The following is a 27,116-nucleotide window of genomic DNA, read 5'->3' on the forward strand; positions in this document are numbered from 1 at the left end:
GTACATTATTGCAGTGTCCCTCCCAGCTTTCTGCACTGGAAATGAAAAAGGGGCATTGTCTTCACCTAGAATCTCCTTTTTATGTCGGTATTAAATACTTTGTTCCCCTTATGTTTATCTTAAAATGAAAAGAAATAATGTTTCTATTGTCTCCTGCAGTTGGGACTGATGCTATCGAAGCTATATTGTGAGTGCTTTCAAATTCTCAGACCAGTTTTGTCTGTTATACTTGGCGCTTAGTCATCAGCACACGTAGCAGGACCTGATTAAGAAGGCTGTTCCGCCTCTAGCCTTGCTAGATTGTAGCCACTAGAACCCAGGCTGCAATAATTTCCCATTTGATGACATCATCCACTGTGGAAGAACCCAGTTGCTTCAGCCAGTCGAACTACATACAGTTCTAAACATCATCAATATGGCATCTCCCTTCCCTGCTGCAGCAGGGGGTGGGGAAAATGCCACTGTTTTTTAAGCTAGCAAGCTTTTTTTTTTTTTCTTTTTCTTTTTTCTTTTTTTCTTCTTTTTAAAAATTCTAATCATGGATGGCTTCTTCTGATCCCTATTTGCCTTATGACGGGGGAGGAGACAATATTCCCCTGAGGGAATTACATAAAAGAGGTAATATGCCATCCCCTGCTCTGAATCCTCTGTGGGTATGTTTGCATGTGGCTGGGCGGTTCTCTAGTTTAAATAGGGTTCTCCTTCGTCCTTTGGATACTGCAGTGTGTGGTTTAGTTGCCAGGGTTGTTAGTAAGGGGGAAAATGCAGCCTACCGAAGGGTTCTGTGGTCGTCCCCGATTGTTTTCTCCTGTGCAGATTAGTACTGCTTCAGATCACGTGGCTCCGACTCACATCTTCTGACTAAAAAATCGCTTTCTGTTTAACTATGAAAATGAATTAAGCCGCTTTTACAGCTAACGTCGCATTGGTTGCCACTTAAAGTATGGTTTTCTTCCTTCAGAAACTGTTCCTTTAATTTTACACAGAGAAATGAAGTAGTCTGTGTACGACTAAATTTCAGCTGCTGCCAATTACCATATAGATTTACCACAAAGTAAAATTGTAGTAAAAATGCATATAGTTCAGAAGATTTAAAATGGTAATAAAGATGAAGAAATTGTTTATATTAACATTTTTCATTTAATATGTATTTAGGTAACGTACATTTACTACCTTGTCTTCCACAGGTATCTTATACAATTTGATATGAATAAAAACATTTAGGGTGATTTTCCACCTCTAGTTAGTAAACAGATCCATGTTTCCTTATTGATATCCTTTGCAATTTTTAACAGCATTTGTATAAACCAGAAAAGCGCCCGGTGTATTGTGTAATCTCTTGGCAGACACTGCCTCCTTCTCCCTAAAACTAATTGCATGTTAATTAAATTGCTCTTGTCGTTCATTTTCTTGAAATTGGTCATTCTAAAAATTGTTTGACATTTCCTGTGTCTAGAAGAAAAATGAACTTTAAAAAAATCCTCTAGCTAGATGATTCATTTATGAGACCTATTTAGTTTGAATACTGTATGACCTTATAAACTTACTTCATGGTTAACCCAAACTTTTATTTATGAAGAAATAAGGAAGTCTTGATTTTCTTGTTCGCCTGTTTTATTTAAAATATGCTTTTAAATCCTACTAGAACTTAAAATTTATGATATTGTTCTACAAATATCTATTGGTGGCATTTTGTGTGCTACAGACTATTTTACAGCTCTGAACAGTTGGAGCATTATTTATCCTGTAGAATTCTGTAGTTAATAAAAGATTGCTCTTTTATATTTTGAGAAAAACTTCTGTAGAGATCACTTTACATGTATTGTGCTTTCTCTTAAATAGTTGCCTTCTTTATAAAATTTCAATATATATGTAAATATGTTAAAACACTTAAGGAAATACTTGCAAGTATAAAAGAAAAAAATAATTTCTGCTAATCTCACCACCTGGAGATTTTTTTTCTGTTGTAATTCATAATGTGGTGATGATATGTTTTTCTTTACCCTGTGTTCCCATGATCTGTTCCCTTTTCTGCTAAGAGTTTCTTTAAACAGGAAACAAGGTGAATGAATAATGATTGTTTAAATGTCACCATTATTTGCTAATCAGTAATTCAACTGTAAAGCAGACAGACAAAGTTTTCTCTGCACTGGTACAACATCCCTTTGTTAATGTTGATAAACTAGAAGGCTTGGACTGAGAAATTAAATTCCCGGTGTGAACTCTGGTAGTCATTAATAGAACTTGCTATTAGACTCTGTAAAATATACAAATATAGAAAAATAAGTCAAAACATGTGAGAGAGAGCCTAGTCATTGCCATAATGAAAGTTTTTATTTCTATTATACTTTCATAATAATCCTTTTAAGAATCATGCTTAAGATCTAAATTGATCCCACTGATCAAATAGGTTCCTCATTCCTTTATGAGATGTGCTCTATCAATACAGGGCAGTGGCTTTTTTGGGGGAAGCAACATATACTTGAGGAACAGATCAGTCAGTTATTAGGTTTGTTTGACTGTACTGTGTTACCTAAGCATACCGTAGTATCCTAGTTTCAATGGGTAAGAGGTTGTTTGTCTATAATGTATGACCTATTGTCGCCATGGGTCAGCACATGGTGATGTGGAGATTGGCAGCTAACATGAGTCAAGAAAACGAATCAGATTTCCTGTGAGGACAAAACTGCAATGATTAGAAACAGATCTTCAGACTGATAAACGTGAAGAGGCAATTAAAGTATAAATTTGCAAAGGATATCAAATAAATTAAACATGAATCTGTTAACCAAACACCTGCATGCTAAAGCTGAGCATTACTTTTATTGGGTAAATTAGTACTGCACCATTTTTTCTTTTTGTGGTTTTGTTTGTTTGTACTGGGGATTGAGCCCTGGGATGTTTTGCCTCTGAGCTACATCCCCAGCTCTTTTTATTTTTTATTTTGAGACAGGGTCTCACTAAATTGCTTAGGGCCTCACCAAGTTGCCCAGGCTGACCATGAACTTGCGATCTCCTGCCTCAGCCTCCCGAGTCTTGGGGATTATAGGCTTGTGCCACTGTGCCCAGCCTGTACCAGTTTTCAAGGTGAGATGATAAATAATGAAACTTCTATTCAAGTGAATAATATATATAAGCTAGATGTATAAGTAGTTTCAAAATAGGATTGTTATTGATAGATTAGAAATTAACATTACATTTTAGAAATAGAAGCAATGAAGCTGTCTCATAAATTACCTCTTCCTTTTTTATCAGGGAACCAACCAAACAAACAAATGAAAAAAACCCTTAATTTTTTGGACTGTTAGTTTGATTTAGTACTTTGGCTTTCTTCTTTTTTTCATGAAATTTAAGTAGTTTGGGGATTGAATTCCTTTCTTTTACCAGGTCCTTATAATGGGTCTTTGGCTCTTTACTCCATGAAGAGCTGTTTTTTTATTTTTTTGGTGGTCCTGAGAATTGAACTTGGCCTTACTCATGCTAGGCAAGTACTCCACTGCTGAGACAAACCAGCAGGGCCTATACAAAGCCTTTAAAAATTATTTGAATTTTTTTATTCATAGTATTTATTAAACTCTTATTCATATATAAGCATAACCAGTTGCTGTGGAGAATGGTGGTGGTAATAATAGCAATATTAATGATAGTTAATACTTACAGAATTTACTGCTTGACATATACTGTCCTATGTGCTTTACACGTATCAAATAATTTTAGTCCTTATCACAACTTTGTGAAGGTTTGTACTATTAGAATCTCTGTTTTTCCAGTTGACAAAACTGAGGTAAGAAATGCTAAGAAAAGTCAGCATTTGATGCAGATATTTGGCTCATCCTCTAATCCTAAGGACATGTGCTGCTCACTGTATATATCTGCAATGACCTGCCTGGTAAGGTTGGCTGGTAAGGGGCATAACAAGGCTTCCTAAATTGAAATAAGGAAACAACCCCCCAAGGAAGTTAACACATTGCTAGTGAATAGTGTAGACAGCATTTCTGTGGGCCTTGGTGGAGGAAGAGAGAAGTCTGCTTTTCACAAGTGTACTTAAGTAGGCTGTCTTCAAGTACACAGGGAATTTGATAGGATATATCTTGGTGGAGAAAACAGAGTGAGTAAAATGCTGTAACAGGAGAGAATGCTGAGTATGTTGCTACTCTGATTGGGTTTTGTTTTATCAAAACTAATATACTTGCTTTTTTGTTGAGTCAGTAGAAAGGAATAGTAAAGAAAGGTAGATGTATTAAATAGTCTTTTTCCTATTATATAGATGAATCTGTTCAATTTTTTCCCTCCTGAAAGTATCAGTAATTAGCATTTTTGCACATCATTTTTAAATCCAAAAAAGATATGCTTATTGCCAAAGGGACATTGTGTAGGCTCCTTGTAAAATGATTTTAGGATTCAAGCACTTGCTGCTTTTTTATTACCCCTAAGTTTTTATTCAACCAGAAAATTAAAATTAATTCATCTACATGGTCTGTAAATAAAAGAGCAAATGAAGAGTCTTTCTTTGGTGTTAGAAACTGTTTTATACTGTTGTTTTTAGAGTAGTTTTAAATTTATTTTGCCTACAATTTTTGAATTTTAAATCTTCAATAAATCTTGATCAATGTTACTACCTGTAGCTCTATTTCTAAAATAACTGACCCTTTACTATGATTAATTTTATATCATCTCATGGCTTATACATCAGAAATACTGTTTATATCAAGATTTCAAAATGTTGCTGGACATGGTGGCACACACCTAGAATCTCAATGACTGGGGAGACTGAGGCTGGAGAATTGCAAGTTTCAGGCCAGTCTCAGTAACTTATCAAGACCCTGCCTCAAAAAATAAAGACTGGGGATGTAGCTCATTGATAAAATTGCACCTGTGTTCAATCCCCAGTACTAAAACAAACAAAAATTGTGAGCAGATACCATATTGATTAGGTTTATAGTTTTGGCTGTTTCCAAGCATTAAGAACTCTACTTTGTACCTGTACAGGAGATTAGTTGCTAAATTATACTTTTATATTTTTATAATTAACATGTTTAATTTGTAGTTTTTCATAGTCCTTTACCACTTCAATAAGGTCAAAAAATAGACCTAGTTTCTTTTGTAAATTCTTATTTTTTTAATCACCTAGTATGTAGAGATAATTCGTGAACATGAAATTTGCTTCCAAGTGTACATATATCCTAATATCCACTCTACCTAAGAATGTCGCTTTTTATTCTGAAGTGGTGGCAAAACAGAGAAGAAAATAGTGAATGGAATTGGGTAATGAGCTTAGCATTGCTACCGACTGGTTGTGTCTCTTTGGTCAGCTTATTGAGGTTTGCAGTTAATTTCCAAGTCTTTGCAGTTTAGTTATGTATGACTGTGATGACTGTACAGATTTTTAAGAGCATATTTTTATTTATACTGTTAATTTATCCATCCAATATTTAATCAACCACCTACTAAGTGCAGGACACGGTGCTTTACCATTACATTTTTCAGTCATTGATTTGAGACTCTACTATTCTATTACCAATACTTTCTTCACTTCTCCTATCACTTGAAACACTACTTTCCCTCCCTTACCAGGGTGACCATTTCTTATCAGTAACATTACAGAAGAGAGGAAAAAACCCATTCATACTGAGAGGGGGATGGTAGGTAGTGAAGGGAGACTAGACTTGGGCTAATACGAAGTAATTCTGTGTCAGGGAATACATAGAATGTTGGATTTCGCCGCCTTTCTTCCGTATTTTAAAAAGTGTATGTTTTATGTGTGTCTGATATAATCTGTCTTAGAGCTTAAATGGCAAGTCTTACTATTCTCACATCTTGGAGATGGATCTCAGAGGTAGAAAGTAGCATCTAGTAAGTAGCTATATGCCTACCTTTTCAGGGAGACTGTTTGCTTTTGAGAAGAATCTTAGGCTGCTGTTGATGTGACTGTGACTTTACTACTGAACTCAGTATAAGGTACGCAGCTTTTGTGTGTGGTGTGTATGTGTGTGTGAGAGAGAGAGAAAGGCAGATAATTTAATTATACTTGTTTTTCTCTAGTTTAGCATTTGTTAAAGTATAGGTATATGTGTTGAGCACAAAATTAATTGGATTGTAGCCAGTATTTTAAAAAAGAAAGAGAATAGAAAGTGAAATATCACTATATGTGAGGAGTAAACTTCATTACTAACCTTTGGTTTACTTAGGTACATTCTGTTAAAGTTGGAGAACAAGTTTCTAAGTATTCACCTGGAAGGATAGTTAACTCTGTCTCGGGTAAAGCCTCTTGCGGCATAAGATGATCTGGAACAACCTGATGGTAAAACAGGATGCATTACTATCAAAGAATTCTGCTGAAGCATGGGAATAAAACACCACCCTATGACTATAATTACACATTTTTTTAACTGCAACATTTAAAGTACTATAGGAAAAAGTGGGCTGGAACCTGGAAAAAAAGATCAAGAGGAAGGGTGATGGTGAAGTATAGGTTTGTTTCTCATCCAGGCCAGTGCGTCTGCACATGTGTTTGGGGAGAGGGCAATACTAATAGTTTCTTAACCCTACTCTGAGGAAGAGTATACATATATCGTAAAATATCAAGTGAATCACCCTGAAATTATTTTTTAGGCAGTAGTTAGTACGTGGTAATGACTTTGGAATCAACCTAGTTTGAATCCCGGTTCGCTACTTACTAGTAGTGTGATCTTAGTTTATTTCCTAATATTCCTGTCAATGTTTTCAATAATAGAAAAATAGAGATAATAAGACCTATCTTGCATGTTGTGAGTATCAAATGACCATTGTATGTAAGTACTAGTACTCAGTGAAGCTCGTGGTTTTATGTTATTTTTAGACATAAGCTAGTTACATTGTCAGCCTCTGTGTTGGAAAGATATTTAATTCTGATATAGTCTCAGTTATCTATCTTTTCCTTCATCGTTTGTGGGTTTTATTATTGTTGTTTGTTTGGTGGTACTGATGATTTCACCCAGGACCAAAAAAATTAATTTTTTGGATTTTAGTCTGAAAAGTGAACTCAGGAGGGCCTCATGCATGCTAGGCAGAGGCATTCTACCACTGAGTTATATCCCCAGACCCTTTTAAATGTTGAGACAGGATCTAAGTTGGCCAAGCTGGTCTCAAAGTATAATCCTCCCGACCTAGCCTCTTGAGTAGCAGGGGATCACAGGTATGCAACACGTGCCTGACTATCTTTTTTACTTTGGTGATATATCTGGACCATACCTAACCAAGGCTTTAAATTCTGCTCTTGTATTTTCTTTTAAGGTTTTATAGTTTGGGCTCTTATATTTGGATCAAGTCCATTTTGAGTTATTTTTCATTTATGTGTGAGGAAGGGTTCCACTTTCATTCTCTCTCTCTCTCTCGATTTTTTTTTTTTTCCGGTGCTGGGGATTGAACCCAGGGCCTTGTGCTTGCAAAGCAAGCACTCTACCAACTAAGCTATCTCCCCATCCCCACTTTCTTTCGTATCATGTGTACAGTCGTCCCAGCAGCATTGGTTCTTTCTACTTAGCAAATATTGTTCAAGAGCTTGATATTTTAAATTTTTTAATAATTTTCATCCTTCTATTTAGATTACAGATGTTAGATAATAATAGATTTTTGTGTTTCTAGGTATCTTGAATTTTATCAAGTTCTGTTTGGGGAAAAATAAGTCTAAAAGTCTTCTTGGTGCAATTTTTTTTGCAGACAATTGCAAGCCTTTATAGTTCATTCATTGGATAATTTTTCCTGCTAAAACTTTCAGTGTTTTTAATATTCGGACTATGACAATGTCCACTATTTATGGAAAAACTTGGTCATTGATCATACATTTTAGGAATTTGTTTCCTATGTCCATATGACATAATGAATTAAATTATGTTAGAAATCTATGAAATTTTGCTTAATGTAAAGCTGAAGAACTTTTGTCCGAATTCATGAGATTTTTTCTATCTGTCATATGTGTCAAATTTTTGGGGTTAAGATTAGTATCATGAGTAATATATGCAGCCTGATGAGATTTTAAATATCAAAGTATTTGAGCAGAAATAATAGCTTGTTTATTGATTTCCTATTATCTATCAAATAAGATATTAAATATTTTACCTTTTAAAATATTAGTCTCAGAAGCAGATGAACAAAATGAAAGTATGTCATACAGGTTGGTAAGTAATTGGTACTGGCTTTCAGAGCTGGAATTGACTCTAGATCTTTCCAACCTGAAAGTGCACTGAAGTCATGGAATTTCTACTACTAGGGCCGCTCCTGAAAGGAAAGTGATCTTTTTTCTAGTCTTTTTGTTCATGTTTTTCAGCTGGTCAGAAGTAAAATTAGATAGTAGGATGGCAGTTTGCTGCATCTGGAAGTCAGTTCTTGAGAATTTTTTTAAGTGTAGGGTGAATTTGTACAATATCAAAGCTTCCGTATAGTCTAAGATGTGGGGATCTAGGTAACTTGAACTGTCCCTATATCTTTTTTTTTTTCCTTACAAAGGGATACAACTTTAATCTTTCCTTGATCATTGCATTTTAGGACACTCTTTAGAAAAATAAATGCTTAGAACAAGATTATAATCCTAAAAGGTGACTTAGCATCAGGTAGGAGGATGGACATCAATGGAAGGGAGTGAGCATATATATTTTGGTAGATGGTTCCCTCTATTAGGGCACTAACTATTAGGACCTACATATTTTGGTTCTGGGTTTATTATCTGACTAGGAATAAACAAAATTATATTGATTCCAGAGGCAAGGTGAACAGCAGGATCCAATCTAATACAGGAACTAACAAATGCCATAAAGTTTTTAGAGTGTGCAGGAACCTAAAAATGATAGTTTAGTATTAGCTCTAGTTAACAGACAAGATAAACTGAGCGCTTAGTTAACCAACATTAAGTAACCTGGCCAATGTCACACACTCTAAAGAAGTGTACAGAAATGAGGTTTCATGAAAATGTGAAGTCATTTTTGCTTAATAGGCTTATTGCCAGTTGTGGTTAATCCTAACAAAATAGATGTAGGATGACTCCTTGTATCCTTTTGAAGTTTAAATTGTTAAAATTAATTGGCTCCAACTGTCTTATATCACCTCTATCTTGGGATTTATATATACAGGAACTAGAGGTTTGATTGGTCTAACTTGAATCATGTACTTTTTCCTTAGCTGTCTGGGGTCCCTTGATTCATCCCTCACCAAGACTTCATCCCTCACCAAGACTGCATGTAGTGAGGGGTTAGAAATTTCTTGAAATAATTGAGTTCTGTTGTATAAGAGGGCTAGGGAATCAGGTAGGCAAGAAAGATAAGGGCCCATTACACAATAATAACTAATGTGAGGCTAATTACTGGATACTGTGGTTTTTTTTGAGCTATACCTAATTATTAATATTGATATACTGATAGTGGGATGGTAAAAACTATAAGAACAGACAGCAAAAGACTTAAGATGTTAACAATTAATTGGAAAGAGGATGACAAGCAAATACCGTATTTTAGGTATTGTTTATAATGACAAACTAACCCTAAAGATTCATTTAGTAAATTATAGTGTGTCAAAAACAATTGAATATAGTCCATTTGAAATCACCAAAAATGATGGGCACATACATGTATGACATGAAATGGCTTTAGAAGCTCGGCACGGTGGTGCACACCTGTAATCCCAAGGACTCAGGTGATGAATAGGGAGGATCACAAGTTCAAGGCTAACCTCAGTGAGATAAAGAGATCATCAACAACTTAAAATACAAAAAGGACTGGGGGATGTAACTTTGTGGTACGAGTGAAAAAACAAAACAACTTTATAAACAACTGTGACGAATAATATAATATGGTCTCATGGATTTTACTTAGGGAAAATGTGGAAGACTGAAACCAGTCACCAGTTAAATGATCATATCTCTAATCCTGTCAATTTTCTCTCCTTTCTTTCCCAGCAGACCTTTATGTAGCTGGGTAAAACTGTTTCTACATCTGATTTATTGCAGAAACTAAAGCCTTTTACTTGAAACCTTTTGAAAACCAGAAACCCATCTCCTATAACTCAAAAGTACTTGCTTTGACAATTTGTGTCTTTTTTGGGTTTCAGAAGCCCTTAATTTGAAATGTGGAAATGATAATACTAAATCTTTTCTCCATAGTCTGCATTGAACTTTACCTATGATAATGGGTGTCTTGTACTAAATTGGTTGGGAGATGTGGACAGGATCAGGAATTGAGTTAGGGGATGTGGGCTAAGGAACCTTTAATTGTATTTCCAGAAGTTCTATTACATGTCCACTATTGTCATCACAGGTAAGTGAGAGTTATGTATGTATCAAAACATGGGCAATCCTGGGGTAATCCTGACATTTAGGTTATAAAATCCAACTGTAAGACTTTTACTGAGGACAAGAAAGGCATCATCAGGGAAGCAGTGATCTCAAAACCTGTATATCCTCTTGAAGACCTCTTGCCAGAGATCCCTTCCATATATCAGTTTAGAAAAGCCATATCATTTCCTAATTACCAATCTTGAAATATGTTTTAGGAATAAGGAAAGGTGTATGTTATATATGAGAGAATTTCAATTTGTGCATATGGCACTACCTAGAAGATAGGCTTCATGCATATTGAAGTGAGAAGTGGTAATTAGTATCTTAAACTGTGCTTATTTTAACTTGTATATAAATATGGCCATGTATTGTGGGGCATGTTGAGAAGTACAGAAGTTTTGCTTTTTAGTTTTTTGCATGGAAGAGTAAAGGATCAGAAGTCTGTGCTTCCTCAGTAAGCAGAATGAAGCAGGGGAAATGTTGAAATTTGCAAAACATTTCATGAGAGACTTTAAAAAAGTAATTTCAGGTTTGGGAATATAGTTCAGTGGTAGAGTGCTTGCTAAGCATGCACAATCACCAACGTTGAAAAAAAAAAAAGGTATTTTCAGACTTAGGAGGATTGAAAAATAATAGTTTCTCACATGCCCTTCACCCTGATTCCAAAATGTTAACATTTTACCACATTTGTTCATTCTCTTTTTCTTTCTTTCAGTATTATCTATGCTATCATGTGTAGTATATAGCATTTTATATAGATAATAGTGCATCTACAATTATATATTTTTTCCCTACATTTTTTTTTCATCATCATGTAAAGAGTTAAAATGCAAAGAGGTAAACAGTACCTCTGCATATTTAATACATGTTTCTCTCTACATATTTAAGTGTATATTTCCACAAGGAAAGACAATGTCTTTATATATAGCCACTAGTACACATTTCAAATCAGAAATTGACATTGATACACTACTGTATTTGATGTGTATACCTTTTCAATATTTCAGTGGTACCACCATGTCCTTTAGTTGAAAGCGAGACATGTTGGTTTTCTGGTCCAGGATCTATTCTGAACACATGTTATGTTTAGTTGTCATGTCTCTTTTAGTCTTCTTTAATCTAGAACTGTTCCTCAGTTATTCCTTTATCTTTCATAACTTTGACATTTTTGGAGAAAAGCATTATTTTGTAGAATTTTCCTCAGTTTCAGTTGGATACATCTGTTTTTTTCCAAGATTGAATTTGTGTATATTTGACCAGAATACCACAGAAGTACTTTATATCCTAACAGAAAAACACATAGAGGCTCTTGATTTTTTCTTCCAAAAGTATTTAAAGTTACCAATTTAAATATTATTATGTGGAAACAGATTTGCAAATTTGTCAATATTTATGTCTTCCTATTATATTATTTCCAGTTGCTTTTTCTTAAGAAAACATTTGTAGCCTTTAAAGTAGCTTTTTACCAAGTGGAATTATTGAATGAAATCAGGATGAGATGGGGTGGGGAAGAGTTTAAAGCTTTAAGTATAGGTTTGAGTGTATGTTTCATGTAATGAAACATGGGCATTGCAATGCAGGGATTGGGCCTTTAAACCCTCAGCCAAGAATGGTGAATTATTTATTCCTGGAGTACTTATGCCAGAACACTGAAATCAATATACTGTTCTCCTTTTAGAAGTCTTATATCTTCCCAAGGCAAACATTCAAATGTGTAAATAGGGAGATAAGAAAACCCTGTTAGATAAAAGCAAATAGATATTTAAGTTTACTAGTACAGTATTCACTTTCAATGAAATGTTGTCTTTTTATTTCCCTTCTTTTAAAAATTTGTTCTAATTAGTTATACATGATAGCAGAATGCATTGTGACTCATTGTACACAAATGGAGCACGACTTTTCATTTCTCTGGTTGCACATGTTGCAGTCACACCATTCTTGCGGTCATACATGTACATAGGGTAATAATGTCCATCTCATTCCACCATCTTTCCTCCCCAGTCCCCTCCCCTCATTCCCCTCTGCCCAATCTATATTTCCTCTATTCTTCCCTTGCCCCACTCCCCGTTATGGATAGCATCCACATATCAGAGAAAACATTGGGCCTTTGGTTTTTGGAGATTGGCTTATTTTGCTTAGCATGATATTCTCCAACTCCATCCATTTACTGGCAAATGCCATGATTTCATTCTTCTTTAAGGCTGAGTAATATTCGGATATATATATATATATATATATATATATATATATATATATATATCACAGTTTATCCATTTATGTATAGAGCACTAATCTCCAAGTTATATAAAGAACACAAAAAACACCAAAACAACAAATAACCCAATCAATAAGTGAAACTGAACAGACACTTCACAAAAGAAGATATACAATCTGTCAACAAATATATGAAAAAAGTTCAACATCTCTAACAAAGAAATGCAAATCAAAACTACTCTAAGATTTCATCTCACTCCAGTCAGAATGGCAATTATCAAGAATACAAGCAACAATAAGTGTTGGTGAGGATGTGGGGAAAAGATACACTCATTCATTGCTGGTGGGACTGCAAATTGGTGCAACCACTCTGGAAAGCAGTATGGCGTTTCCTTAGAGAACTTGGAATGGAACCACCATTTGACCCAGCTATCTCACTCCTTAGTCTGTACCCAAAGGACTTAAAATCAGCATACTACATTGACACAGCCACATCAGTTTTTATAGCAGTTCATTTCACAATAGCTAAACTGTGGAACCAACCTAGTTGCCCTTCAAGAAATTGATAAGTCTTTGTGCACTTGTTGAATTAATTCCTAGAAGTAGGAATCTTGTATTTTGATAGGCACTTCCAGATTGACCTTACAAATGGTCATATCAGTCTTTCCTTTCACTGTCAAATCCAATAATTTACACTCTTGAATTATGATATTTCTTACCCCATTTTATCTCCAAACTCTTTTCTAACAGTAATGTTTAACTATCTCTTACAGACCATATTCGCATCGTCTGTTTATTCTTTTAAGAAGTAGGAATAAAAGTATGTAACCCAAAATGTATGTTTATAATTCTCATTGTGAAACCAAAGCCTAAGTACTTCATATTACCATTTAAAATTCATATTCTGTATGACATTTTCTTAAATTAATCCCACCTAGTTTGAGACACTATAGTCCCTCATTTTTAATAACAAATTTAAAATAGTTAATATGATTAAAATTCATTTTTATAGTGCTTTGATATTGGAACTTTAAAATATGAATTGGATTATACCTTGAAATGAGGGATTTTTCCCACCCATCTAGAATATGTAGATTGTTTCCATGCATCTACAATGTGTAGATGAGTGCCATTTATATAAAAGTTAATAAATGTCTTCAGTTGAGTTTGGTTTGTGCTTTGCAAACTTTAGGTCAGGGGTTGACAAACTATAACCCATATGTCTAATCTTACCCTTTATCTGTTTTGTAAATAAGGTTTGTTTTTTTTTTTTTTTTTCCCGCGGTGCTGGGGATTGCAAGGCAAGCACTCTACCAGCTAAGCTATATCCCCAGCCCGCAAATCAGTTTTATTGGAATGCATTCATGCCTACTCACTGACATATTTCTGATTTATTTTGTGCTTCCATTGTAGAGTTGAGTAGTTGCAACTATGTGAACTTCAGAACCTAAAATATTTATTCCTAGAGTCTTGGTTGGCCCCGGTATTAGATTATAAGCACTTTAGCCTTAATGTACATATATTTTTCTTTTTATAGTGAATAGTACAATGTTCTACCCATACTGTGCATAATTTATGGATTTATTTAAAGATTTTGGGAGTATAACTGTGGGAAAAGTTTATAAGAGTGAGTTTGCTATCTGTGTATACCAAATTGGGTATTACCTGTGTATATTAAATTTGGTACCTTTTTCGTTCCCAAAGGGTACCAGTTTATACTTAAATTATCAATTTTGTGACTAATTATATTTAAATTACTAATGGCCGTTTCGTAACTTTGCTCATTCGGTGTCTTCACACACTTTCTTTTTATCTTTACCAGTCTCATGATGAAAAATGATATAGTGTATTTGATTTTCATTTCTTTTTATGTGTTAGATTGAACTTAATTTCATATTTAAAAGCCATCTGTTTCTCTCTCTCTCTCTCATTTGTTTATTCATTGATTGATTGCAGTGCCACAGATCCATCCACAATGTAGGTCTCGTACTACCACTGAGTTACATGTCAACCCATATTTCTTTTTCTTGAATTATCTTTTTTTTTTTTAATTGTGCTTCTACTTTCTTTTCTTTTTTAATTGTTGATGGATCTTTATTTATTTATATGCGATGCTGAGAATTGAACCCAGTGCCTTACACATGCTAAGCAAGTGCTCTGCCACTGAGCCACAAGCCCAGCCCTCTTGAATTATCTTTTAGTCTGTCCTAGAACATTCTTTACATTCATTATACTAATATAAAATATATAGGGAACACATGTTCACTATAGTTGTATTTGCCTCTAGTGAAGGAACTAGCATTACAACAAAGCTGATTCAGAGGAGGATGTATGAGACTGGATCTAAAATCAGTGAAGGAAAGAAATTTCTTACAGTGCACACACACACACACACACACAAAAAAAAACAACAACAAAAAAAAAAACTACAACTCCAAGGGTTATTTTTCCAATTGGAAAGAATCCATTTGCATTTTACTAGATGAAAATCATCATATTCAATTCATCAGTCTTCTCCAGGTCATATTCTAACTTTACAGTCTATTCCTTTAGACACCTAGAATTCTCTTCTCCAGAACATCAGGTGTCTGTTAGGCAGGCTGCTGTTTGATAACTATGATATGACTGTGAAAGGACATGAATCTTTTTGCCTTATTTCTAAGTTTTGGGTAATTTTTCTGAACATTTCCTCTATTTTACTGAAATTATTTCAAGTGATACTGTTTCTGTATGGCTTACCCACCTGGTAAGAAAGTTATAAAACTCACTGTTGTCTCTTATAAAAAAATACTCATTTTTCCTTTTCTGCTCTGTAGGAACTCATTATACAATGACAAATGGAGGCAGCATTAATAGTTCTACCCACTTACTGGATCTTTTGGATGAACCAATTCCGGGTGTTGGTACATATGATGATTTCCATACTATTGATTGGGTTCGAGAGAAATGTAAAGACAGAGAAAGGCATAGACGGGTAAGTGTTTACAATTTTTAAAAATATAGTGTATAATAAATCATTTAATAATGTTTTGCTGCCAGTGATCTTCAGCCACCAAAATATGTTAAACTTTAAAATAAATTTAAGTACCTATTTGATAAATGCTGTTTTCTGTTTCTGTGTGTGTGCCCTTTTTTTCAGTTTATTTATGTCCCATATCTTTCCAGACAGAATTTGAGGTAGCTCAAAAACAAAGAAATATAATTAAAGGACACAATAGGAAGGAAAGGGGAAAGCACGGCACAGGAGTTGGGGGTTGATCAAGTCACATTTAAGATTTAGAAGTAAGCATGATTTTTGGTCTTGAGCAACTCAGCAAGCTAAAGCCAAAGAAGAAACTTGTTTTAAAAAAAAAAAAAGAAGCTATGTACTGGGAAGTCATTTTGTAGGGTTTTGCAGTTTTCTTTGATTCCTTTTGCCAATACTGAATTCTGAAATATTTCTCAAATTGGATCCTGATGTAAGGCTTTTTGTGTGCCATAATAAATCACTATAATCAAAAAAATTTGATTTCAAAACATAGTACATGTGTATGAAATGTGAAATTGGAATTATATTATGTTGACCTCTGAGATTTATCAGACAGTATTTACCTTCAGGGCATATCTGAGGAAATACATACTACATGACATCAGTATTCTAAGCCAGTGATTCTTAAATGCTTTGGTCTCAGATTCCCTTTAAACTATAAAGTGTTGAGGACCCTGACCCTCAAGGAACTTTTAAAAATGTAAGTTATATTAGTAGATGTTTACTATATTAGCAACTGAGAAATTTTTAAAATATTCATTAATTCATTAAAAATAAAACCCATTACTTGTTAACATAAATAAAATTATATAAAAAATAACTATTTTCTAAAATAAAAGATATTTACCAAGGTATTGTATTACATTTTTTAAACTCCCATTGTTGACTGGCTTAATAAAAGACTGCTGGATTCTCATATCTGCTTTTGCATTCAAATGTTATATGATTATTAATATCACCATCATCATTTGTAGTACTGGGTATTGAACCCAGGGGCACTGTACTGAACTGACCTTAAACTGGAGAACCTCCTGCTTTAACCTCTTAAGTAGCTGGGGTTACAGATGTACACCACCGCACTTGACTGCTTTCAGACATTGTGATATGTTCTTTTTATTGAAGTGTATAAACAAAATCCAACCTCACACAGAAAATGTAGTTGAAAAGACTACAAGTATTTTAATAAGCTTTTAAAGATTATTATGGGTATTCTTCGATACTACACAAAATGACAAGTACTGGTTTCTAAAACTAGTAACGTGTTCTCTGAAATTGTACTAGTGAACTTTGTTTTCCATTGATTCACTTTAAACTTTGAATTTTTAGCATATGATTTTGTAACATCATGCAGTGATCATTTGGAAAATGATACATTGACTTATGCAACTCTTTTCAAATGTTGACACTTTTCGTTATACAATGCCATAATACTGTATCAAAAAGTCACTAATTTTAATATTAATTTTATAATATCCCCTATCATGTTCACAGTGGTAGATACTAATTTTCTAAATTTTAATGTTTGCTTCAAAGTGCACATTTTATCATTGGAAATGAAATGACAGGACTACTGGATTCTTTTTTTGTTGTTGTTATTGTTATTACCTGGAATTAAACCCTTAGGATTACTTAACACTAAGTCACATCCCCAGTCCTTTTTATTTTTTATTTTGAAACAGGGTCTTGCTAAGTTGTTTAGGGTCTCACCAAGTTGCTGAGACTGACTTGAACTTGCAGTCCTCCTGCCTCAGCCTCCCCAGTTGCTGGGATTACAGGTGTGTAACTCCATGCCTGGCCTACTTGGTTCTTTATTGAAAAAATACCTGTAAATTCAGAAATCTGAAAAACCATAGATTGGTGTCAGTATTTATTTCAAGTAAAAGTGGCATTTCTTATAAGGTTTAATTTATTTTGTAGCTCAAATCACACAAGTGCTTTTCCTCAGAATGTAGCCTCATATTCAGTATGTGGCAGAAATGCTTTATGCAGTTATTTGATCACACAGAATATAATACATAACACATAGTAACTTCTTGATATGTTCTTAAATGAAAATGGCATTGATTTATTTTTTACTGGGATGCTTGGCAATTAAATGTGATGCATACCAGTGACAGGTGATACTGCCTGATTCATTCTAAGGAACCAGCAGTTGTTTTTGCATTACCATTAAAAATGCCAGCATGGAAAAAAAATCAAAAAGGCACATAAAATTTTAATATTATTATGAAAATAAGTTTGATCTTGGAGACCCCTTAAGAAGGTCTCAGGAACCATTTAGAGTGTTAGTGGATCACAGTTTGAGAACCTCTGTTTTAATCCTTTGCTCCTAAGTCAGACACATTATAAATCCTATCATATATAATTATGGGGTAAGTACAGTTTTACTGAGAAGTACACATTCAGAGTTATTAACAGTATTCAGGTTGGGGTTTAATGTGTTCTAAAGTTTGGCACCCTGACAGTGTTCCTAAGACACCATGTTCTTAAACTTTTAGCAAAAATGGAGACTAAAAGAAACCAAAACAAACTTTTTCCTCTGATATGTGAATAGTCCCCAGTCCTTGAAAACATTTCAAATAACGTAGCAATATATGAAGGAGCTGATAGGTATCCTAGCTAATCATCTTTTCCTAGTCAAATGTGTTGCAATTTTTGGATCCATTCTTGTACAATCAATTTTTTTTAAAGCTGGGAAATTAAACACATTTATGTTTTTACTGTCAATTTTAAAACATTAAACTAAAAAAATCTTACCATGTCAGTGTATATAAGCACTTAATTCTTTGTTATCAATCTTTTTATTTTACTGGAAGCCCTCTTATTCCAGATTATGAACATGGTCAACATTATCTGATCAAATATTACTATTGCAATATTTTACAGTAAGGTAGTAATCAAATTTCTTAAAAATTATTAGCTTAAATACTTCTATAAAGAGAACTCTCCCCTCATAAACTGATTGGATTCTCTGAGGTACTGACTGTATGGCAAAGGGAGAGTTTGAAATAATGTGGTTCCTTAGGATCCTGAAAATTGACCAATGAGATTTTTGTTTATTTGTTGGTGTTTTGTTTCTGTATCTTCATGAACTCATGAATTTAAACATTTTATGTGTCATCATTATCACAGTTACTCTTTTAATTGAGGTCCATGTTCCACTGTCTTTTTTTTTTGTTTTTTTTTTTTTTTAATCTTTTTTGTTTGTTTTTGGTACTGGGAATTGAACCCTGGGTTGCTTAATCACTGAGCCACATCCTCAGCCCTTTTTATTGTGTATTTTAAGACCATCTTGCTGAGTTGCTCAGGGCCTCACTAAGTTGATCTAGTTGGCTTTGAACTTGTGATCCTCCTGCCTCAGTCTCCCTAGTTGTTGGAATTACTGATCTGTGCTACCAAGCTTGGCCATGTTCCTCTTTTGACCAGTGGGAGTGTATTTATATTGGTGTCTGTGTTTTCTGACTTGGGTTTAGATGTGATTATTCTACAAGATAATGTTAGTTTATGTTACACATTTCCAGCAGCAAACCTAAAGTCAGACATTTCTCTAAGGAGCTCAGTCCCAATGAAGGAGGATGATACATAGAGGTGATCTCTAATCTGAGTTGGCCATTATTTCTAGCCTCCTAAGCTTATACTAGTCTTCTAATTTAAAATCATTACCTCAGGGCTTAATCTCTATTCCTTAAATCTGTGTCTCATTTAAAGCAGGCCAAAAATCTCAACATTACAAACATAATCATTTAATTTACCACATACACATGGAACACACCAGTTATGTAAAATATTCTCATGATTCCAAAGTTAAATGTCCAAAATGGGTATAGTCAAAGAAGTCTAGTTTCTTTCTCTGTTCCTTCTACCTTATTGTCTTCCTCCCCTTATAAATGTTTTCCATTTTCAATTTTATGATTTATCCCTTTATTTAAAAAATACCAGTATATATGTATCTCAGATGAACAGCGTACTTCTAGCCACCTTGCTTTTGTCCTTCATCTCACTGCTTCTGTCTCCTTTTTAATTGCTGAAGTACTTTTCATTACATAGATGTGTTACAGTTCATTCAGCTGTATTACATATTAATAAACAAATGATTTCCATATTTTGTTACAAGTAGTGATGAGGGTACTCTCTTGCACCTATAGTATCTTTTTGTGTTTGGTATACATTGTCAAGCAAATGTTTGTTAAGTGACTATGGTGGTGTGCAAGCAGTGGTACAAGAAGAATGTCTGACTCAGTCTGAAAATAATATTTTATTAGACATTATATTTATTTTTATTGAGGAAAATCAACATAAAATTTAGTGATTATTTTAAAAAATGACCTACCTCCAATTCTAAAAGTAGTTAATATCTGTGTTGGATGCTTATAGATAGGAGTAAAATTGCCTCATTCAACTTAGAACTTTATTGTGTGTGTGTGTTGTACTGGGGATCGAATTCAGGGCCTCAGATATGCTAAGCAAGTGCTCTACCACTGAGCTATACCCCCAGCCTTCCTTTGTCTTTTTTCATGGGGCCTTCTGGCTTCAAATGGGCCATAGGCTTGAAATAAACCAGGTCATTGAAGCCCTCCTATGGGATGGTTGAGCACTAAAGTCCTAAGTGGAGAATATAAAACAACCCTGATAGGACAGAAGAGTTTTGTACTCTTAAGAGATAACTTTAGAAATACATTCTTACTGGGAGATCTGCCTTCTTGTGTTTTAGTAGAATGAGATTTGGATCAAATCTCTAACCTTCTTGTTAATCTCCTATCTGCCTATACTATGTTCAATGAAAAACACTTTTCTTTTGCCTTACACTAATGAAAGAGCCTCTGTTCCCTACCAGTGGGATTGGAGCTTTTCACACCTGTATATTTACAGGCCTGTAGGTTTTGGGAATCTGTTTATCCATGTGCCTTTTCTGTGTTGTGTTTATGGGCATTTATCGTCACATACTGATATTATCTTTTAGACAGTTATAACTCAGTTAACTTCCAGTACCAGGGGAATGACAGACAAATGTCTTCCACTAATATAAAAGATGCCTATGTGTACCAAATATAAATTCAAAATTGAGTTTGATTCATTTTAAAATGGTCTAAATTAGACTTTTATGTGGTTTGTTTTCCCATTGCACTTAAATCCTGAGGTTCTTATTAAAATGCTGGATAAATGCTTGTCATCTGGCTTACAGGTATAATGACTATCTGACAGTGATTTTTTCCCCCAAACTCACCTTTCCCATTATTTAATTTAGAAGATACTGTTCTGATTATGATAACTGAGAAAAATTACTAGATACTAGAATTCTATTTTCTATTTAGAGTTTGAAAAAAATGAAGCATAAACATTTCTAATTTCAGATCAACAGCAAAAAGAAAGAATCAGCATGGGAAATGACAAAAAGTTTATATGATGCGTGGTCAGGATGGCTAGTAGTAACACTGACAGGATTGGCATCAGGTAAAGAAAATCTTTAAAAGATTAACAGAACTTTAAATACTTCTCCCCTCCTTACCTCAAAAAATTTTTTTTCGGATACTATTGAATTTTTAAAAGCATGTGTTACTGTCTTTCAAAAGAATAGGAGGCAAGAGACTTCTGAGTCTTGTCTTGACTCTGTCACTTAAAGGGTCTATCTAACTTGGTTGATCTTTCTGTGCTCAGTTTCCATTTCTGTAACATAAGTGGCTTGAACTAAATGATCAATAAGGTATCTTTTATTTTAATATCATAATTAATAATTATATTTATTGAGTGCTCCATGTGTCATGCAGTGTTCTAAAAATGGCATAATTATTGTGATTATAACCATGATACAGATCAAGAAACTGAAGCACAAGAGAAATTAAGGAAGTTGACTGAGGTCATACAGTCAGTAAGTGGCTCAGCCAAAGTATGAAATTCAGCAGTTTAGCTCAAGAGACTGACCTTTTAATTATCATGCTGTAAAGAATGGCCACAAGGCCCCTAGGTGAGAGGTGTTAAGAAATAACAAGTGAGTATATGAAAAAAAACTAAAAACTTTTAATCACTTTCAGCTCCATTATGAAAGATTGTGTCCAGAAAATGTGAAAAATTAAAGTTGTTGTGGAGAACAGAGAGAAGTATTAACACTAATTGGCATGCACAAAAATTTTGTGACCTCTGTGTGTGTGACCCATTGATCTTTTTATATGATAAGAATGACCAATATTTGACCATGAATTTGTGTATTTTGATATCCCATCAGTAAAATAATCTCTCTATATGTGGTTTCTCTATTTTTTTAAGAAAAAGTTATAAATCTGTCATAGTAATTCATGAATGAATTTCACTAATTATTTCCAATGTTAAGTTTTAATGAGGTTGACATTATTTGTTAATGAAGTTTTGGATTGAAACATGCTAGCTAATACATCTGACTTCAATAGCCAGATTTATGAACCTCCTGCCAAGCAGTTTTTTGTAATTATAATTAATTTGCATGATGCAATTGAATTTTATCCCAAAGAACAGCAGTTTTATTTTAAAGAATAGTATTATAGTTTTTTTAAAAAAGTAATATATGTGCATTTATAGATAAAATTTGAGAATCTTAAATTCATGAATAGTTCCTTAGTGAACCATTATTTACAGGAAATCTCCTGTTTTCCATTAAACTCTTAACTAGATAGATCTTGACTCCCAGAAATATGGATATGTTGATATGTTGTTTTGACCATCTCCAACATGTTTTTACAGGGGCATTGGCTGGATTGATAGACATTGCTGCTGATTGGATGACTGACCTGAAAGAGGGCATATGCCTTAGTGCATTGTGGTATAACCATGAACAGTGTTGTTGGGGATCTAATGAAACAACATTTGAAGAGAGGGATAAATGTCCACAGTGGAAAACATGGGCAGAACTAATCATAGGTCAAGCAGAGGTATGTTTTGCTTTGCTCAACATGAGTTAATCATTGATACAGTGAAGTTATAGAATTAATGATATATTGAATGATTGCAACCTGCATTCATCCAAAAGAAAAAAATATGTAATAGAGTAGAATGGAAAATATAAGAATATATTACATCAGGAAAGAACTAAAGATTGCTTCTAGCAGCTTTTGTATTATTTAACAAACCACCTGGAGTATGGTACTAATTATTTATTGTGAGTTGGAGTATAAATGATACTAATTGCAATACAATCTGTGTAAAGTTACTTTGAAGTTATTAAAACGATTTGACACATTACATCACTAAGATTGGGAATTGCGAATTATGAAAATTTTTTAAAAAAAAAATCAATAAAATAAGCCTTCTAAGTGGAGATAACTTGAGAAAATTCAGTGTTTTGTTTTTTTTTTGGTGGCATTACAGTATTTAAATTGTTATCTTACTACCTTTATGTTCTGTAATAAAGAGCATTGTGGAACTTAGCATATCATATATTAAATATATTCACATACAAATGTATCTTAAAATTTTTGTTATAGTTGAACTTCAGAGCTAAAAGAATGTTTTGGCTGGTAAGATGTGCATTGAATGCTGTTTCTTGCCTGACTTGATTGAATTCAGTTTAATGATGTTTAAGAGAATTGGAACAGAATGTAATCTTGAGTGACAGTCCAGTTTTGTCTCTACCAGCTATTTCCAAAAAAATTGTGGTTAGGCAGAAGTTAAAATATAACTGAAATATCTTGGTAACAAGACCTTAAAGATCAGGATTAATGGGATTAAGGCTCCTTAGTGATACAAGAATTAGTTTTTAGATTATGCCTAAATATTCTGTTCATATAAAGTTTGTATTATTGTGAAAATAAACCGGGAGACTTCTAAAAGTTTTACCCATCTTGGCATAGTAGCATGTGTCTGCATTCCCAGATGCTTAGGAAACTGAGGCAGGGGACTCATTTGAGCTCAGAAGTTCAAGGCCAGCTTGGGCAACATAGTGATACTGTTTCAAAAATTTAAAAAAAAAAAAAAGTTTACTCAAGTTTCTTATGTGGCAAGCCACTTGCATTAGAGGCACACTGTAAATTAAGTTCATATTCTTGAACTATTTTTGCTTTTTAGGGTCCCGGTTCTTACATCATGAACTACATAATGTATATCTTTTGGGCCTTGAGTTTTGCCTTCCTTGCAGTTTCCCTGGTCAAGGTATTTGCTCCATATGCCTGTGGCTCTGGAATTCCAGAGGTAAGCCATGTATTAATATCATTAGGTAGTAATTGTTATGATGCCTCTTGCATTTAAGGAGAGCAATTTGGGGGATTTTTGATGTTGGTGTATTTATTATTATAAAGAAAATTTCAATAGTGTAATCTGATTGTAGATATTATTGAAGAACTTCTTTCCCATAATCATTTCCTCATTTACTATAGAGGTTGATGTTTTTTCCTTCTTCTCACCACTAATTTAGCACATGGCTAAGCAAATTGTCAAGAAACTTGGTCAAACATTGAGAGACTGGAAAATATTTTGTGATCTAAGGCTTTTTGATAGATGGTGTTTTTCGGTTATGACCTTGCATCTAATATATTAATTTACTTTTTTATAACTGTCTTTTCATTAAATTAAATAAGTTAACAATTCTTGAATTTGACTGTTTTATACTTTGAGGAAACATTTGATCACAGTAGGTCAATAGTATAAATTTGGGAGTTCTATTTTTTTGTTTTTTTTTGCAGTCCTGGGAATTGGAGCCAGGACCTTGTACATGTAGGCAAAGCCTCTCCCACTGAACTGCATCACCAGAGTTTTAACTTTTATCAACTATAATTGAAAGGAGAATTAGACTTAGGCTTGAACTCATTTCTTTCCCTTTTTAATTTTTCTGCATCAACTTTTCCTAAGCTAAATTATAGTGATTTTTAAAGGATAATTAAGAGTATCTTTAATAAGAAACAGCATCATGTAGTTGTTAACAGTTATCATTACTCCTTGTATACAGTAAAGAACATTCCATAAAATTGAATTACTCTGAGAAAGCATATCTTTATTTCTGACAGAAAGTTTGAAGTGTATCTAAATATGCTGTGCTTATTTCTACATCAGAGATATTCAGATTTGCTATTTTTTTATTTCTGTAGTTATAACCCTTGTACTTAAGATCTGTATTTACTTTAACATAGCTTGTAATTTTTATTTTTCATGAGGTAGGGTTATCTTTTAACCTTGCTTGAGTAGAGAATTAGAATATAATATAGATTTCTCATATACATAATACAGTTTTTGAAAAATTAATTGTAGATTGTTGTGTAGTTGACCAAATGGTTTCCAAGATTTTGTAAGATGAGAATATTTTTATATTAATTATATTCTCCTGTTTTTTAAAGGAAATTAAGCTGCCTTTTTTTTTTTTAAATAGATTAAGACAATTTTGAGTGGATTCATCATTAGAGGTTACTTGGGAAAATGGACTTTAATGATTAAAACCATCACTTTAGTACTGGCTGTGGCATCAGGTTTGAGTTTAGGAAAAGAAGGTCCTCTGGTACACGTGGCCTGTTGCTGTGGAAATATCTTTTCCTACCTCTTTCCAAAGTATAGCACAAATGAAGCTAAAAAACGGGAGGTAAGTGTTTTCTGTAATTATTTGACAGAAAAATATCTGTTTTGTAGACTTGATATCAGTTGGGAATTAACTAAAGATCATATTTTACTCTGTTTGGATAAATTCTGTTTTTTAGATTAAATTTTTTATTGAGATTAGTTTGTGCTTCTTTTCTATTTTCTGAATATCTAGCATCTTTTTAGAATTCATTCTGTTGCTGTTCAGTCACTCCTATGTTTTAGAATGCTTTAGATAGACTAACTGGTGTTCATTGGGTTTCAGTTGAATTACACAAAAATCTTTCTTAGTTGTTTTCACTATGCCTACCACTATGGAAGTGTTTCCAAACATAACATTGTTTTAACTCTTATTTCAACAACATTTATTAGGGTTGGGAAAGCTCAATTGCTGTGTTTTCTTCTTGGAGGTAGTCAGTGTCTAATGCCATTGGAAGTGGTGTGTAATATGTAGAAAACTTTCTAACCTGCTGGGGAAGTTCTGAAGACCTCGAGGACTTCCCAGTTTAAATTAGAAATTCATTTGAATGGGGGCTCAGATCATTTTTGTGAGGGCATTAGAGGTAAGGAGTAAGTACTGAAGAAGCACTGAAAAGGGCAATGAAAGCTGATGTCCTCTGCAGGGCCAGATTTTGCTTTTGCCAAAAAGCCAGAAATTCACTTAAAAGGGATGTGGGAAGTTTTTTTATATTCGGCAGTTTTAAGGCATATTCCTTTGCCATTTCTTTGGAAGCGCATGAGCGGGCTTTCAATTATAGACTTTCCCACAAATTTTTTGTTATGGGTATTTTCTGGAAGAAAAGTGAGCTCCTGAGACTTTGCCTTGCTTCCAAATCCGAATACACAGTTTTAGCTGGGACAGAGATCTTTTTTTTTTTTTTTTTTGGTGCTGGGGATTGAACCCAGGGCCTGCACTCTACCGACTGAGCTATTTCCCCAGCCCCGGGACAGAGATCTTAAGAGTTGTTTTGTCATTGTTGTTCTTAGCTTTCATTTAGTAGCACATTTTAATGTACAGATTCATGGATTTCACTATGACGTTTCCATGCCTGCATATATTGTACGTTGATCATGTCCAACCTCCCTTACATGCTAGGCTGTCCTGCCTTCCTCCCAAATTCCCTTTCCAGTCCCCTGTAATAATTCAATTAGAGTTCTTAAGGTATGATTTTTTTTTTTTTTTTTTTTTTAACACGTCATCAAATACTGAAAACTCAGGTGTCTCTGACTTTACCACAGGCCTTTTCATCCTGCTGGGTTTTTAAAAAAATTTATTTTTTGGTGGTGCTAGAGATTCTCAAACAAGTGCTATACCACCAGCCTCATCCAGCTGTTTCTATGTAGTGTAACAAAAGTAGAATACTTAATCAGGCTATTTAGTTCTATAATTGAGATAATTTTAGTACTTTCTAATATCAGCATTAAAATATTCTTGCATTAATAGTAGATATTCCAAAAATGGAACACTTATAAGCGTAATATTTCATCTCTAAATAATGATTGTGAATTATTGAATAATATATAGCAAGTGTATACTTCACTATATAACAAAAATTGCTAACATTATTGATTACTTACTATATATATGACACTGTAGCAAATAATTTACTTGCATTTTAAAATTTATTCCATAGTAATCCTAGTAACATGGCACTGTTTTCCTATCTATAGATTAGGAAACTAGGCCCTAACATAGCCAATTGACTTATTCAGGACCACATAGTGGCAGAATGTGGATTAAATTTATTTTTCTCTGATTTTGAAGATTGTGCTCTTAACTACTGTGCTACCTCTATCACTGTGTGGATATATATTTGTATGTGTTAAAAACAAAACAAAACCCAAACTATATTATAGCATGTAAACCTAGGGACTAAGATGGAGCTGTAGCATTTGTCTCCCCAATTTAATATCCTTACTTTCTGTTGTGGGTTGACACACACTTTTTTTGGTAAGATTTTTAGTCATTATAAGTTCAAAAAATGTAGTTTATTGGAATATAGTATTTGAATTTAATTCACCTACATTTTAATTTAATACTGT

The 27,116-nt window shown here is 33.7% G+C and overlaps 1 protein-coding gene across 1 annotated transcript in view; it reads left to right on the top strand.

Annotated features, from left to right (window-relative positions):
• The window catches only part of Clcn3 (chloride voltage-gated channel 3), an 82,680-nt gene that overhangs the window by 33,630 nt on the left and 21,934 nt on the right, over positions 1 to 27,116 (top strand). The window contains 5 exon segments of the mRNA XM_047551234.1: positions 15,334 to 15,491; positions 20,897 to 20,996; positions 22,257 to 22,444; positions 23,577 to 23,699; positions 24,871 to 25,077. Coding sequence (XP_047407190.1) covers positions 15,334 to 15,491; positions 20,897 to 20,996; positions 22,257 to 22,444; positions 23,577 to 23,699; positions 24,871 to 25,077 — 776 coding nt within the window.

The sequence above is a fragment of the Sciurus carolinensis genome, chromosome 4 (assembly GCF_902686445.1).
Source record: "Sciurus carolinensis chromosome 4, mSciCar1.2, whole genome shotgun sequence".
In the NCBI taxonomy this organism is placed as follows: Eukaryota; Metazoa; Chordata; class Mammalia; order Rodentia; family Sciuridae; genus Sciurus; species Sciurus carolinensis.